The 16,821-nt window shown below is 68.5% G+C and overlaps 1 protein-coding gene across 1 annotated transcript in view; it reads right to left on the minus strand.

Annotated features, from left to right (window-relative positions):
• Positions 1–16,821, minus strand: part of AATK (apoptosis associated tyrosine kinase) — a 30,424-nt gene that overhangs the window by 11,315 nt on the left and 2,288 nt on the right. The window contains exons 2-3 of the mRNA XM_045984015.1: positions 4,531–4,664; positions 1,514–1,661 (exon numbers count right to left, since the gene is read on the minus strand). Coding sequence (XP_045839971.1) covers positions 1,514–1,661; positions 4,531–4,664 — 282 coding nt within the window. The remainder of the gene's footprint in view (positions 1–1,513; positions 1,662–4,530; positions 4,665–16,821) is intronic.

Raw genomic sequence — 16,821 nt, forward strand, 5'->3', positions numbered from 1 at the left:
GCCAACCGCCCTGAGGGCGCAGCGGGACAGGGTGCGGCCTAGAATGCCAGGAGCGCCTGGAGCTGGGGTCTGCTCCCCGGGAAGGCTGACCTTAATGCTGAGCAGAATTTGGGGGGCGTCCTCTGGGCCCTGAGCCTTGGGGTTCCTCGCCCCCCGCTGGCGGCACCTTCCCCCGCCACAGTCTCGAGGGGTAGACCTTGTTATGCACGTCTTTAACCCTTGACCTCCACGTGGGCTGCCCCCGTATCACCTGCAACCTCTCCCCTCCCCAGAAACGGGGTGCACTGCTGTGTCCCGGTCCCAGATCCCCACCCGAGGGGACAGTGCCCTGAGGGGGGGAGAAGCCGCGGTCCCAGGCACTGCCTATGGGCGACAGGCCGAGGCTGGGGGGGCAGTGTCCCTGAGATGACCCCCGGCTCCCCACTAGTGACCAGCGTCCAGGGTCGGCATGGACTCTGAGTGCGCCGTCCAGGAAGGTCGGGAGCCTCCCGCCGCGGCCTGCCTCCCGCAGGGGCTTCGGGCCGGTCGGCAGTGGGCCTTCGAGCCCCGGGCCCTGGCTCCCGCCTCGCCGCGGACGTGTTCCTAGGAGACGCTGGCTGGACGGTGAGAGGTGACACCCTGGTGGCCCAGACCAGGGCCTCCAAGAAGTCTGGGCTTCCGAGCGGAGGTCACCGGACAGCAAGGCTTCGAAGAAGCAGGTGGGACGGGCCTGCGCCATGGTCGCCACTACAGGCCGGTGTCCCCCCAGCTCCCGCAGGGCCTGACCCCCTTCCCTCAGCGCCCCTGAAGGAGCCGGGGGTGGGCCCGGGCCTTGCCAAGGGGCTTCCAGGGAGAGGCCCTGAGATGAGACGTCACGGGAGCCCCACAGGCCCCCCACACAGCGAGGGGTTCACAGGCTCAGACACGGACCTCGAACCCCTCCAGCCTGCACCCACATCTGTCCTCGCGGGTCACCCTGGTGCAGGGTGGCCGGGACGTGGGGGGGCAGGACGGGGAACAAACGGGAGACAGGGCAAGGAAGCCGTGGGAACAGGTCCCTCCCCGCTCCCGCCCCAGCCCCGCTGAGTCAGAGGCCCATTCAGGGCCCCGCCCACTGAGGGGCCCCAGAGAGCCCCCTCCCCAGTAGGTGGGTCCTGCCCACTAGGCACAATGGAGCCCATGTCCCTGCATGGCTGGCGGTGCTCTGGGGGTTGTCTGGGGTCAAGCATCCAGGGACAGCCCAGGAGCCCCTCCTCCCAGCACGGGGTAACCCCGCCTAGCACGAAGGCAACTGGTCCCTTGTCCCTGGTGCCCACAGCTGCCCCTCGGCCCAGCAGCTCCCAGGCGGGTGAGGTGGTGGGCAGAAGGCTGACCCAAGCCCGTCCACAGTGCCCCAGCCCCCACCAGAAGGGGGCACCTACAAGCCTGTGGCCGCCCCCTCCCCGGGAGCACTGGATGCTGAGTCCAGAGGCCTGGCCGGAACCCGGGCATCCCCTGTGCACACTACCCGGGCCTCTCCCAGGGGATCACTCACCTGAGCGCCCCGGCTGCTTGGCCATGGGCAGGGAGACCTCGGTGAGCGGCAGGACGTACACGTCTGGCCCGTTCTGCGCCCCCGTCGCAGGGGAGCCCTGTGCCGAGAAGCCGGCGGCGTACTCTTCCCCCTCGGCATTCTCAAACTCCTGCAGTGGTGGGGGTGCCCGGCTGGCAGTGATTCAGGGCTCCAGGGATGGGGGCAGGACCAAGGGGTGCAGGCCAGGCTCAGAAAGCACCGAGCTCCCACCTCTTCTGCAGCCGGGGACGGCGCGGGCTGGGGACTTGACCCAGAGCTGGGCCCCCCCCAGCCGCCCCTTCAGCCCATTTTCTCACTGCCCCGGGCAGAGAACACACCCAGCTCCTAGCCCCCTCCCTCCCCCAGAGACACCGGCTGCCTGGAGCACAGAGAGCTGGTGTCTGTCTTGTGTTGGTGGTAGAGGACAGCGATCTTCCTCCCAAAAGCATGGGGAGGGGTCCTCAAGCCCCCGGACAGCAGCCCCTCGCCCAGCCCAGTCCGCCCCCGCCAGTGGTCAACGCTGGCCCCACATTGGCAGGGGTGTGGCCAGAGGCAGGAGACCAAGAGGCCCCTCCTGTTGGCCCCCAACTCCTCTCTGCCACCCGCCCCCAGCAGCCAGAGATCCCAACCTCAGGGACAGGGCTGGGGAGCGGACACTGGGGCTCCATCCCCCACCCCAGCCTGCCCCTTCCAGACAAAGAGGATTCCTGAATGCCCAGAACAAGGACCCCACCCCCATCGCCACCCCAGGCCAGGCAGCCCACCACGCTTCACAGCCATCTGCCTGCAGGCTGCCCTGGACCAGGCCGTCTGCTTTTGCTCCCAGGGCTCCCTAAGAGCCTGGACCTGCAGCCTGGGGCTGGGCCCTACGTGACTGGAGTGTTTCAAAATGCGGCTGTTGCACCTGTCTGTGGGGGGCGCCCCTGCCCCCAGGTCCGGAGATCACTCCAGAGAAGAGCCCGGGTCCCAAAATCCTCTCCTACGGGGGCGCCTGGGGGCTCCGTGGGTTAAAGCCTCTGCCTTCGGCTCAGGTCATGATCTCAGGGTCCTGGGATCCAGCCCCGCATCAGGCGCTCTGCTCTGCGGGGAGCCTGCTTCCCTCCCTCTCTACCTGCTTGTGATCTCTCTGTCAAATAAATAAATAAAACCTTCAAAAAAAAAATCCTCTCCTACTGAAACAAGGGCAGCCCCCATCCCTGGCGCCCACAAGGCGCTGCCCAAGGGGGCATCTGAGGCCCAGAGCCCTCCCCCACCATGTGGACAGGCAGCTAGACCGGGAGCCATGGGGGCCTAGGTGCGTCCCTTGGCCCTGCGTGCCCCGGGGGACTCTCCTTTCCGGAAGCCCTCTGCTGGCGTCCCTGTGGGCCAGTCCTGGTCCCTACCCAGCGAGGACGGAACCTTGGGGGAAGGGGGGAGGGGGCTGGTGCCCGCAACGCCTCCCCGCCCCGGGGCCCCGCAGCAGCCGCAGCTCCCTCCGCTCCCATCGGACCCGGCCCATACCTGACGGTGCCGCCGGGCAGCCCGCCGGATCGTGGCAGCACAGCGGGCGGTCAAGTAGGACAGCGTGAGCATTGCCGCCCGGCCCCTTCGCCCAGCGACTCCACGGGGGTGCCCGGCCCTGGACCCCAGCGACGAGGCAGCAGCCCCTGGTGCAGGCAGGCCCGCCCACCCAGGCGTGCTAGGGCTGGAATGTTCTGGGCACCATGTTCTCCAGGAGGTGAGGAGGGCAAGGGTAGGAGGGGCCGGGGCCTGGCTTTTGTTTGGGGCCTTGTTCTCGAAGCGCCCTGAGGAGGAGCTGACCTATACGAGGTCCCCCATGCCCGCCCCCCATGACCTCACTCGCGGTTTGGGCCCCAGGACCTGGGACGCACGCCACGGTGCGCTACGGGTCAGCCTCCCCATGGGAGCCGTGAACGTGGGCGGGGGCATGGCCCCTGCGACTCCCAGGGCCCCAGCCTGGCCAAGCAGACCCTGAGGGATCTGGGAGGGTGACCTCTGTCAAAGGCGAGGTCCCCATCCTCGCTGGGCAGGGGGGCGTCCTCTGCAGGCCCCCCTCCGTGACACAGCGTGCCAGAGCAGGGGGGCTGTTTCTCTAAACTGGGAGTGACACGGCTGGGCCCCGCGACGTTGATGGGGGCCACAGGACAGCCCTGCCCCTCCTAAACTCAGCAGGCCGAGGAATCTGCCCTCCAGCCCGGGAGGGGACGGGCGCGGAATGACCGCCTGACCACAGGCCAGCACACTGTTCGCTAAGTCAGCAAGAACTCAGCCCATGTGGGCGGGGGCGGCTGCCTCCAGCGGGGGCTCTCGGCCACTGGCTTCTCCGCCGGGTCCTCCCCTCTCAGAGCTGCAGGCCCCCCGGGACGCCCCTCAGCCACCATCCTCAGGAGGGGACCTTCGCCCTAGGATCCAGCCCAGGCCCCTGGGGCGCAGAACCCGGGGGCCAGCCTCAGTGAAGACAGGGCTGTGCCTTTAGCCGAAGCTCCACAAACAGCCACGGGCATGGTCCCCCCGGGGTCTAGCACCGGCACACGGCCCCCTCCCCGTGGGGCAGAAGACACCCAAAGGAAGGTGACTCCGGCTGGCAAGGTGGTCTTGGTGCGGGGGCAGCGCGTCTGGGCGGCTGCTGGTTCGGGTGACCGGGGCACCTCCCCCACCAGCAAGTAGGGGGAAGCGAGCCCCTCCCGCGCCGGCTCGGGAGCCCGGGGGCCTCCGCAAGAAGGCCCCTCCTCACTGGCCGGGAGTGCCCAACCTGGGCACAGCACTCAGAGGCCACGCGCACACAGAAGGGGCCCAAAGTGGGGGAGAGAGTGGGCTGGGGTCCCTGAAAGCCTCCAGGCCCCTCCTGTTCGCTGCCACCCCCAGGGGACAGGCTGTGGAGTCCCAGGTCTGCATGGTCTGCAGGTGACCCCAGGAGGGAGGAAGCTCAGCACTGAGTGGGCACAAGAGGGCCCGACTCTTGGGATCCCGTCCCCACCCCCCGGGCCCCCAGCCCTCACCTTGAACCCGATGCCTCCCTTCTTACAACACAGACAGGCCAGCATGAGGGCGATGACGGTGAAGAGCCCGGAGAAGGACACGGCCACCACCGCCAGGGAGGACGACCAGGAGAGCTCGCTGAGGGGGGCGCCGTCTGCCGAGGGAGAGGGGGTCATTGGGCGGCCTCCGTGGCCCTGCCCCCCGTGCTCACCCTGTCCCAGCGGCTGCACCCGGGGCCCAGCCGAACCCGACTCCCCGGCCCACCCCGACTCACAGAGGCCTGAGCCTCAGCACCCTGACTCCTCGCTGACCCCTCGCTGAGACCCGCCAGTGCTGTCCCCACCGGCCGGCCGGGTGGCCAGGCCCCAGGCAGGCAGGTGGACACAGGCCTGCAGTTCCCTGAACGGCCACTGGGTGCCGCTCTGGCCTCACTCAGAGGATGCGGTGGGGCAAAGCGGCGGGAACCTCCCCAGGTCCCAGTCCCGGGGGGACTCATGGGCAACCCTCCTCGAGGTCAGGGTCTCGGGGCTATGGGAAACGGCCCTCCGTGTCTCTTCCAGACTCTGGTCACCCCGCCTCCCCAGGGACGGTCACCTTGCCAAAGCTCTGAGCATGGTAACCCCTGCCAGAACCTCAAGGGGCCAGGAGCGGGGACCGGCCCCGCGGATGGGGGGGTGCGTCGGGGCCGGCCACGTGCCAGGCTCTGTGTGGCCGGGGGTCAGCGCCCTGACATGGGAGGACTGTCTGTCCCCAAGAAGGCAGCACCACACTGGCTGGACACAGTTCCGGCATGCAGCCTGGCGTGTCCAAGTCACCCTCCGGGTGAAGTGACCACCAAGGGCCCCCCGGTGTTCTTTCTGTCCTGGGAACAGCGGGGAACCCCGTCCCCCGCAACACCAGGTCCACAAGAGCCCCCGCACGGTGGACCCTCCCCAGATGCGGGAATGGAGGTGCCCGACAACACTCACAGACTCCCAACATACAGAGACGGCCCCTGAATTAGGGCTCTGGGCAGTGCCCACCCCCCAGCTGAGCCAGGGCCTCCGGGAGCCCGGCTTGTCTGCTGCCCGCGGGACAGTCCAGGTGTCCCCTAGACAGAGGCAGTCCTGCCCCTCCTGTCCGGTCACACTGGCTCCAGCCCACGCCCCGCCCCGCCCCAAAGACCGCTGTCCGTCCGTCTCGTTCGGGCTGCAGGCTCTCTCCCTGCCCACCACACGCCCCCACCCTCAGCCCCCACGGCTGAGCTCTCAAGACCCCGCCACCCAGCCCAGCACACCTGCCACACCTGGCCCATCCGGTCGGGTCAGACCTGGTCTCCGCAAGGCCTCCCGGGGGCCTAACTGGCCTGTCCCTGCTGGACAGGAGGAAGTGAAGGCTCGGAGCCTGCCTCAGGTGGCACGGCTGACCTCTGGCCAGTGTGCTTCTGCTCCCCTGCCTTCCACGCCCGCGTAGGAAGCCAGGACTGCAAGCTAATATGGTATCTGGGAGGGCTGCCTGGAGGCAGGGGGAGCCTGAAGGTCTAGAAAGACGGCAAGCCCAGCCTGGACTCCTGCTCGGGGCTCCAAGCCCAGTGCCCGCACCCACACACAGGCAGCTGGGGCCAGGCGGGGCTGGAGGACAGGGACACCGTGGCAGGGAAGCCCCGCTCGGCCTGCCCCAAGGAGAACCCCACATGGAGGGCGGCCACGGGCTACGTCCCTGTTCCCAGCCGGGCCCAAGACAGACACCCTCACGGGGCCTCCGAAGGCCGACTGTGGTGTGGGTGCGCGTAGGTCCCCTCGCTGGGATCCCACACCCCCAGCACACAGCCCACAGGCGGCGGCCGCGGCGAGTCCTCCCAGGGCTGAAGAGCCCAGGCACCCACACCCCCCGAAGGAGCCAGGGCCCTCGGGGACACAGCCCTGCCACAGGGGTCCACCCGCTGTACCGCACCCTCCCCTCCCCCGCCTCCACCTGCATCCAGGGGCTCCCGCCCCTCCCTCTCCTGGCGGGCCCTGGAGCCTGGGGCCGTCTTCTGCCCCACTGGGTCCTTGAGGAAGGCGAGGGCACCATGGTCCAACACCGCCCAGCCCTCGGGGCTGCAGACACGGCTGGCCAGGCCCACCCCAAGAGGCGCACCCCAGGGGGCCCAGCCGCAGCCCCTGTCCTTGGCCTCCAGCCTCAGCCTCGGGCACCCTGGGCCCAAATCCTCTGAGGGCCACTGTAGCCCGGGGGACAGCTGTAGGAGGCAGGGGGCTGGGCTGGGGGTTCTGGAGGAAAACCCCACGGGGGCTTCCTGGAAGCAGCAGCTAGAGCCCACCCTTGCCACCCCCAGGGCCTGGCAGGCTGGACGGGTCACACGTCCGGCAGAAAGAGCTCTCCTCCATTGTATCACGGCCACCGCTGTGATCAGGCGAATCCCCGCGGGACGGACCAGTCCCCAGCTGCTTCGTGTGAAATCACAAGTCACACAACCACCACGTCCGTGAGATCCAACACTCGTGACAAGTAATGACAGAAGCTAAGGGCACCCCAGCACTTCCCAGCGTCCCCCCGACACCGCAAACCGCGCATCACTCTGCAGACCGGAACCACCCAGTGGTCCTAGCCGCCCTCCGGCTCAGGTCCTGCCTCCTGGATGCCCTCACGTGGGGCGATTTGCGGCCGCGGACCCTGTCCTGCCAGTCACGCGTACCTACCGCAGAAGCAACATGGACAGGGCCTGCCGGCCGCCGTCCACACCTCTGCCCCCGCCTGTGCTGGAGACGGTCGCCTCCTCCATGGCCGGGCAGCCTGGCACATCCGGTCATCTCCAAGCAAGGTACAGCGCTCCGTAAAACCCCACGCGGCCACCTTTAGGAACAGTAGCGCACACTTACTGGGCACCTGCTGTGTACCGAGCTCTCCCTGCCGGGTTGCGAGGGGACGGAGCGTCTCCAGGGAGCTGGTGGGAGAGGAGTGTGGGGCACAGCTCAGAACAGAGCCAGAGCCTGGGCTGGGCTTCCCATACACGGAAAATGTGACTTGTGTCTGCCGTCACGTGTGTGGTGTCCAGGTGGGGCTCTCACGGGACAGGGTCGTCCCCTCCCCCGCTTCCTCTCCAAGCACCTGTCCTGTGGCCCTAGGAAGCTGTCCTCGGAGAAGGAAGCCAAACGGAGCAGAGGGCAGGCCCCGGCCTGGAGCTGACCCCGTGTGAGAAAGGAGCACTTCTGTGTGGCCGGAGGACACGGGACGCCAGGCGCCTGGCCACTCAGCAGAGGAACCGCAGACTGACGTCGAAGTCGAATCACAGCAGCGCAGAAGAAAACGGGTCGATGGCAGGTTTGCTGCAGGAGAAGAGAGCTCACACTCGAGCCACGGAGGAACCACAAAATGCCTGCGGGTTCGGCTCCGTGGAAACGCGCGCGCGGTACTGGCCCCAGGTGAAAGGCCCACCGTGCGCCCGGATCAAGGTTCACAGAACGTACATCGGAAGACGCTGTCCCGACGACCCCAGGGAACCCACCATCAGCAAAGAGTCAGAAAAGCACCTTAAGCCCCCACCGTGAACAAGCCAACTAAGCGAAGCCCGCGAGGAGACGTTCGGCCGCGCCCGACGTCAAAGGAGCCCGAGGCCAATGCCAGCCCCTGCCGCCAGCCCCCCGCCCCGCACAGCGTCCCCGCAGCGACGGGAAAGCCGCAGAGCCACCCGCAGACCCGCCCCTTGGGGTCGGCCCGTCCGTAGGCCAAGGGATGCCTCGTCTGGGAATTTACCCCAAGACACTGACCCGGAGGACCCCCAAACCCAGAGCAAGAGCGAAGCTGGAACGAGCGTTATCAGCATAGACCGAAGCCCCCCTCTCGGAAATGCTCGTCCTGGTGACGTTTATGACAAAAACAGCCCGAGCGGGTCCCCCGCAGAGGAAGGATGACAAGAAACACTGAAACACCTGCAAAGAAGCTGTGAATGTGAACTAAAGGAGAAGCTTTAAACAAGGACAGCTCAAGGTCGCACTACTCAGAAGATGAGGAAAGGCCCCGAGGACGTGTTTGGGCACGAAGCGTCAGTTACGGGACTGTGGGGCCACGGGCTTGGGGGTGGCCCGAACACATGAATGAAGTCCCCCAAAGGGCATGAACATGCACGGCTTAGGGGCGCCTGGTGGTGCCGTCCGTTGGGCGTCCAACTCTTCATTTCAGTTCAGGTCATGATCTCAGGGTCGGGAGATCGAGCCCCACGTCAGGCTCCACACTGGACACAGAGTCCGCCGGACATTCCCTCTCCCTCTGCCGTCCCCGCACCCCACTCTCTGTTTCAGTTCTACCTCGACGAGGTTTGAAACGAAGAGGCTGGATCTCAAAACCGTTTACCCTGTACGACTCCGAGTCGCAACCACGTTAACAAAAACCATGTCAGAGCAGAGCAGTGCCCGTCTGGACGCACAATTCCTCCGGTCGTCCGCACTCTGGGTGCCCTACGGGAAGCGAGCGCTGCACCTCGAATCAAACGTGCCTGATTCTACGTAACGGCCGCTCGCGCTCAGACCCGTCGTTCCCTCTTGAAGACCCCCACGGCCCCAGCACACGCGGAGTCCCGCCCGGCGTCGGCACGTCCTGGGGCCCAACCCCCACCCCCCTCAAACCCCGCCCCGGGGAGTCACCTAGCCGGAGGTCACTGAGGTCTCCCCAGGACGCGATGGGGACACAGATGGGAGGAGGAGGCAGGAGAAGGGACAGCGGTCCCAGCTCCAGCCCCCCGGGGATCAGGCCCTGATTCCAGAGGCCGGAAGGACAGTGGGCGGGGCCGCCTCCTGGGCCCTGGGGCACATCCAGCACGGCCACCCCGTCGGCACCCACCTCGCCGTCCTGACCTGGACCCTCCTCCCCAACCCCGGGGGGCCCAGGCTGGGCCTCCACCCCCTTCCTGACCCCATCGTGATTCCAGCACTAAGTCCGGGGCTCCAGACCCCACAGCTCCCAGGGCCCGGCCCTTCCCTCCAGTGAACCTGAGCATCACAGACCTTCCCCCCGGCCCCTCCCCGAGCCAGACACCCCAATGCCCTCAGACCCCTCTTGGCTCTCCCCACATCCACCCTTCCCAGGCCACTGACCACCACCAGCGCAGGCAGGACGCTGCCCAACTTCAGGGCTCTGGAGCCGCCCTGCCCTTCCTCACCCTCGGCCAGAGCCACCTTCAAAAGCACCACCCCCGGCTCGCCCTGAGACCCTCCACGCGAAACCGCTTGCCCAGAGTCTGGCCATTCCCCTCCCTGTCCCTTCAGCCTGAGGGCACATTCCCGGGACCTGAGACACACCGGACTCAGGAACCACTTGGACGGAGCAAGGGCAGGGCCGGGACAAGCCCTCCGGCCTCGACACCAAGGGCCTCGGTTTCCCTGGGGTCCCACGGAGGGGCCACACCCTGCCGTCCGCCGGGCAGCTGCTCTGAACGACAAGTGTGCCATCTGACCCACAACGGTGGCCACGATTTCTCTAACGGGACGTGAGCAAGGAAGCGGAGAGCGGGAAGCCTCGTCCTCCATAAGTGACGCTGTGGAAAGTGGCGGCCACTCTGGGCCCCGCTGGGCGGCTGCACCGGGCTGGGGTGGAGAGGGGTACGCATGGCTCCCTGGGTCTTTACAGGGTGAGGAGAATGTTCTAGGACTGGGAACGCACTCAGTGCCCCGTTGTCCCCTCTGTCGTGGTTCACTTCAGCTTAAGAAAGCGTGACGCGAGCCCTACGATGCATCAGAGGCCGGGTCAGAACAGGCCAGCCCTGCCCGACCCCCCAACATCCCCCCGTCTCACCCCGTCCCCTCGGGGAGCTGCCCAAACCCCCTTGCAACGGCGGCCGTGTCCACAGCGGAAAGTCCCGCCCGTCACGGCCAGATGTCCCAGCTGCTCACACCATGGGGCGCTCACTCCTCGGGGGGGGCCCCAGCACGGCCCAGTCGGGGAGCCCTGGGCTCCTTCCTGGAGGTGGCCCAACGGCCCGGCCCACGGGGACTCGGGCTCCAGGGTCAGCCGCAGGCCTGCGCGGGGTCTTGGCCACGCATCTGAGGAACCCCGGCACCAGTCCGCCAGCCTCCATGCCCGCCTGGTGACGCCAACAGGGTCCTGCCCAGGAAGGACCCTCGGCCAGGAGGGCATTCTGCTGAGCTAGCGGGATGAGGCCAGAGAACGGCACTCAGGGCGGAGGTCCGTGGGCCCGGGGTGTCAGAGTGTCCCCTGTCTGGCTCGGACACTCCCACCTCCCAGCCCCCCGCCGCGCAAGCCGCAGGACGTGGCAGGATTCTGGGGTTCCCGGGGCAAGCAGAGGGAGGCCACACCGCAGACAGGTCTGGGGCTGGGGGACTTGGGGGCAGAGGCTCTCCACAAGGTTCATCTGTGGGCCCAGACCCAGACGTTTCTTCCAAAAGGAGGGGTGTCCCAAGCAGGGCCACAGCGGCCCTCCACCGGGCCTGGGACCCATGTGGCTGGGCGCCTCGCAGGCAGGGCCCCGGCCCTCTGCTTCCCCACTTCCCCCAACTCTCAGAGGCCCGCCCGACGGGTGACAGGACAGACCAGGGACTAAATCGAAGCCCACTCGGCTGTCAGGCTCCCACGTGGGGCCGGGAGCGGCAGCCGGAGTGCGCGGGCCCGTAAACGCGGGCTCAGACACACCGGCCTCCTCGGCCCCGGCTCAGCACGCCCGCCCCCCGCCCGGCCGCCCACGGCAACAGCCACACTTGCAGGACTCACCCCCGCCCAGGGGCTGGCACTGTGTCCTGAGCCAACCTGGACAGCCGCCGGCCTCATCTGACCACAGCCCAGTGGGGAAACCGAGGCCCGGCCTCCCCACCTCAGAAACGGACTCGGGCCAGGCCCAGCCCGACCTCATCCCGCAGCTGCCCGGGCTGCACCCCCCCCAAGGGGAGAGAGGCCCACGGGGCGTCTGGGTGGGGAGACCCCCTTGCCCCCTCCCCAGGGCCTCCCACACTTCTGGGGCCCAGAGGCCCCGTCTGCTCGCAGGCCAGACAGACGAGGGCGCCGCCTGCTGTGTGTGGGACAGAGGGTGGAGGACAGAGGCATGGGGCTGGGGGGGGTACCGCCTCCTCCCTGTGAGGGACGCGCAAGGGTCCTGGGGCGACCGCCAGCCGAGCCGCGAGTCCCCTGCCCCCCATGAGGACTCGGGACTCCAAGGCCCACCCAGGCCACCCCTGCCGGGTGCCCCGGGCCTGCTGGGCGCTGCGGCGGTGGACCACGCTGGGTCCCGGCAGCTGCTCACCGGGTAGGCGGGGGGTCCTTCCTGGAGCCCGGACCGCAGATCTGCAGAGGGCAGCTGGCAGCTGGTGCGGCCGCCGTCAGCCCGCTGCCCGCTATCCCTGCGGGGCGGGAGCTCAGACCTCCCCAGAGCCCGCGAGGGGGCCCTCGGACTCTAACTCCCCAGGGGCAGGAGGGCACCGGTGGGGCCTCGGCCTTCCTTCTGGAGTAGGGGGGCACGCACCAGGCAGTGGGCGAACGCACGTGTGCACACACACACGCCACAGAAATCCACGTGCGTTCGTCCACTGCCACACGTGTCCACGCGTCACACTCCCACCCAGGCGCAACCCCACACCCTCCTACGTGCGCACACCCAGTCGCACGCATGGGCACGGACTCACACACGACAGACGCGCTCTCGGCAGCGCAGGGACCGTCCAGGGGTGGCCCAGCCCCAGGGGTTCCATCAGGACCCCGCCCCGGGACCAGCTGAGCTGCTGTCCCTGCCCCGGCCCGCGTCAGGCCAGCTTGTCACAGACACAGGGACGGAAGGAAGTTCCACAACCTCCGTGTCTTCCAGTGACACCGTAGAAAACTCAGGCCTGGCCAGCCCCACCGACACCAGAGCCCCACCCCCCCCCACCACGGGCCCAGCCCTCTGGCCAGTCCCGGGACGGGGGGCTTGGGGGATCTGGGTGAGAAGGGGTTACACGGGTGCTGCCTCCCACTCCCCTCTGACGGACACACCGGCTCCTCCCACTTGGCCCCCCGCCTCGTCCACCTGTCCTTCGGAGACACACACGTCTGGGGCCCCCATGCCCCCTGGGGGCCTGTGGGTAACCCCTCGGGAAGACAGGCCTGACCATTTCGCTCCCCTGCACCCGCCGTGACATGCTGGGCACCAGGTCTTCCCGAGCGACCCGAGCCGGAGATGAGTCCTCCCTCTCTTGAGCATGGCCGGGGGCGGGGGGGGGGGACAGCAGCTTGGAGGAGGCCAAAAGGCCACCAGGCTCACATTTGCTCGGGCCCGACTTCACACCATCCTTGGTGTCAAGTTTCTGCCTGGACCCCGTGTAGGGCAGAGTTGGGGTGAGGCTGGCGAGGGAAGGGGGGTGGCGGGAGCATGGCTCAGGCCAGGGATGCGCCCGTGGGCCCGGAAAAAGGAGCCCAGCTCTGCCTGCCCGGAGCAGGACCCACCAAAGGGCTGGGACAGCGCCCTCCAAGGCTAAGCGGCTTTGAGAAGCCCGAGCGCCTCTGGGCCAGAGACTGCCTCCTGCGGGGGGGGGGGGGGGGGCGGGGGGGCCCTCCCAGGAAGGCTTCAGGCTTCTTCCCAGAATAAACAAGACGCCCAAAGGCTTCACAGCCAGCATTCTGGAAACGACGAAGGGGGAAGGGGAAGGTCTCCACGCGTGGCCGTTGCTGGCTCCAGCGGGGCCATCTCCCACGGTGGCCTGTCGGCGACCAGGGGCGTCACGGAGCTGGGAATCAGGAAAAGTCTGGCCCCGGCGCTGGCCGGTGAGCTCTGACACGTAGCTGCCCAAGGGCTTGGTCCCAGGGTACACAGCTGCGCCCAACGGATAAGGGAGAGGCTCAGAGGGACATGCATGGACGAGATCGCCACACGGGCGACGAGGCCCCGGGAAGGCGCCCGGCAGTCCGGCAGCTGCGCCCCGATCGGCCACAGCGAGAGGCCGGTCAGCGAGCGCCAGGAGCCGGCACCGACCCGCCAACCCGGGAGACAGCAAAGTCCCTGCGTTACACAATTTGCTGCTATGATGTGCCCTCGTGGGGCGACCCCCTCCCTGCGTGGGGGAGCCGGGGGGGCCGGGAACGGAGTGGGACTGGCAGGGCGCGTGGGGTTTGTCCTCGGGACAGAAGTTCTAAAACTGGCGGTGACGGCTGCACAACGGGCGAGGACGACAGACGCCACCGAAGCGCACGCGAGCCACATCTCGGCGGAAACGTCACGGAGCGGCGGGCAGGTGACAACCGTCCACAGCCGGGCCCGTGGAAGCTCGGCGCCGTGTCCCCTGGGGGGTTACTGTCCGCGGAGTGAGCGAGGCCCGCGACCCGCCGCCCCACAAGGGCCGTCCGGCGTGGGGCACCGGGTACGGCACCCCCAGAGAAGTCGAAGTCCTTCTCCCCGGGGCCGGAGGGCACCCGCGGCCGGTGTCCCCAGCAGCAGAGCCCGGCCACCGGCCCCACAGGCGGCCCCAGAGCCCCGGGCTGCGCTGCGAAGCCACCGCATCCGTTGACCGACGACCCCCGCCCCGACCCTCCTAGCGGGGGCCTGAGGCTGGCCTGCGGCCCCGGGCAGTCCTGGCTGCACAACCTGCGGGGCCCCTTGTTCAAGTTCATTAAGAACCGCCGTGCGGCAGGAACGGGGCGTGATGCCCAGCAGGCCCTTCCCCGGAGCCGGCCGCCCAGGGAGGACTCCCTGACATAGGCCCGGTTCCTTGGCACCACCCTGCTGCCCATCCCCCACGGCACCCTCAGCACAGTGGAGACGTCGGTAGGGACCGGGCCTGGGCCGCCAGCTCCCCTGCTCCTGGCCCGACTCACATGGATGGGCTGGCCGGCTCCTCGGCCAGCTCCGGGCCAGCTGTGCCCAGGCCAACAGGTGGGCGACAGCTGAGGGCCCCCTTTTTGTGGGGAAGGAGGGGGCGCACCACACCCTCGCCAGGGGTGATCAAGGACAGGCCCGGCGGCCTCCTGCCGTGAGAGGGGACCTGTGGGGCCCCGCCCGGTCCTCCAGTCCCCGGGACAACACTGCCACGCCCCACACAACCTGTGACAGGTGAGTGGCCCCTCGGCTGCCCAGAGCCAGCGCCTGCACTAGTCCTGTCCTGCCCCTTCCTCTGCCAGGGCCAGAGCCGGGGCTGGGCCTCGAGACTGTGAGCCCCCCCATGCCCGGGGCTGATGGGGGACAGCGGCCCATGTCCTCCCAGAAACCCCCACGTGCCCAGCTCTGGGCAGCCACTCCCACGTGGCTCTGGCCGCTGGTCTAACCCCAGGGTGGCCATCAGGAGACCCCCCCAACCCCACTCCGGACCCCCAGGTGCCCTTTCTCCGCCCCGGCCCCGGCGGAGGAAGCCAAGGGGCTTGGCGTGGACATAGCCCAGACAGACCACCTGGGGACTGGCTCCGGCCCGGCGTCCCCTGCCCTCGCTTCCTTTGCGGGGGGCGGGGACGCCTCAGGCCGCTGCCCTGCTGGTGCCCATTCTGTGCGAGAGGCAGGCCCAGCTGTCCGCACGTGGGTTCCCTCACGTTCTCCCCAAGCCTCCTCCAGGTGGACGCGGCCACCACAAGTAGAGAGGGGAGGCCGGCTGAGGGCGCGAGGCAGGCCGGAACCCCCCGGGGAGGGACTCTGGAACAAATCACGAGTTGGGGGGGTCAACCACAGCCTGTGGGGTCTCTCGGGAGCCCTCCATCAAGGCCTCCCTCCCTCTGGATCCTGCCGGCCTCTCCCCACTTCTAGAGGCCCCCGGCGGCCGCCTGCTCCCCCGAGCCCCTCTGCTTTCTTCTGTAACGACCTCAGCCGCGGGCCCAGGCCCTCCCTGAACGCAGGACTTCATCTGAACGCCTGACACCCACAAAAACTGTTTCCAAACAAGGTCCCCGCTGGGGGGGGTTGCGGGGGTCGGTGGTGTGTCCAGGCGCCCGCTGAGATGGGGAGGAGCGGGTCCGCGGGGAAGTCTCCCAGGTAAAGGAGGGGTGCGTGCACCCCAAAGCAGGGACCCCCGGGAGAGGGCCAGGCCAGCCCACCCGGGAAAGGGTGTGTAGCCCGGTGACAGCAGACGACCAGCCACCAGCACGGACGACTCTTTCCACACCGTTGGGATGAGAGCAGGGGCGGGGGCTGGGGCCCGAGCAGGGGAGGCGGGATGTGGCTCTCCCCGCAGCCAGGGCCCCCCCCCAGGAAGGCTTAGTGCCCCCGGCCCCGGCCCCAGGGCAGCAGAAGTCAACAGCCGAACGGGGCTGTGGATGTGACACCTGGGAGGTCAGGGCCATGGGCGCAATGGGTCCTGGTGGGGCTAGTGGCCTCACGGGGGGCCCCACGGACAAGGGGGCGCTAGAATCCACACACGAAAGCCGGGGGCACCGCTGTGCCTGGTTCAAGGCCACCTAAGGCCAGGGAGGTGGTCTGGCCTCGGGGGGACCGGGCTCCAGGCCAGGCCCCTAGTCCAGGCTCTGCCTGGTGGGAGGAGTGAGAGGTTCCCCGGCGGGCAGGGGAGCCCCGAGGCTCGAGTATCCACTCGGTTCACAGGGCCACCGACCCTGGGGACCCTCACGTGGCCTCTGAGGTCACCAAGCAGTGAGCACCGCACCGACTCCCAGCTTACAGGTCAGGAAACGGAGGCGGCACAGAGGGGGCCACATGACCAGAGAGGGGCGGGGTCCACGGCTAGGGACCCCGGGGGTGGCCAGAGCCAGAAGGCAGCCCCTCCGACAGCTCCAGGCCGCCCGGGGTCAGGGACTCGAGGCCTTCCCAGGAACCACAGCAGCCTGAGTGAGCTCTGCTCCTGCCCAGCACCCACTGAGGTCCCTCGGGCTTCACCTGGCCAGTCCCCTGCCTTGGGACACTCCTGGAGGAGAGGTGACCCACTCCCTCGAGGCCACACCATCCCCTCCTCCCGGACTGGCCCAACCACTCCCGACCCATCCCACGGCAGCCCCAGCACCCCTCAGTCCTTGGCTCCCACACCTCGCCCAGCTGGTGTCCCCAGAGTGAGGTGTCGCCCACGGGAGGCTGAGCCTCAGAGAGATGAAGGGACCAGCCCCACAGCACTACGGCCACACGGCTGGGGCGCGGAGAAACCCCGCACGGCCTCACAGCCTGGGAAAGAGTCCGACAGCAGCCGGCACCGGCCCACGTTGCCCCAAGAGCACGCACTCGGGCCTGGCCCCTCGCGGCACCCCAGTTTTGCCCGTGTCCGAGAGCGGGTGGTGGCCCAGACGGCTTCTGGCTTAGGTGCAGGAGCCCCAAGCCCGGGCCTGCCTTGAACCTGCAGCGCAGTCCCCTTCTCCACGTAACCACCACCATTACGGTCCCCACCACAAAGGGGACCAGCACAGAATCCCAAGAAGGATCCATGGCCAGGCCTGGT

This window comes from Meles meles, chromosome 18, assembly GCF_922984935.1.
Source record: "Meles meles chromosome 18, mMelMel3.1 paternal haplotype, whole genome shotgun sequence".
Lineage (NCBI taxonomy): Eukaryota > Metazoa > Chordata > Mammalia > Carnivora > Mustelidae > Meles > Meles meles.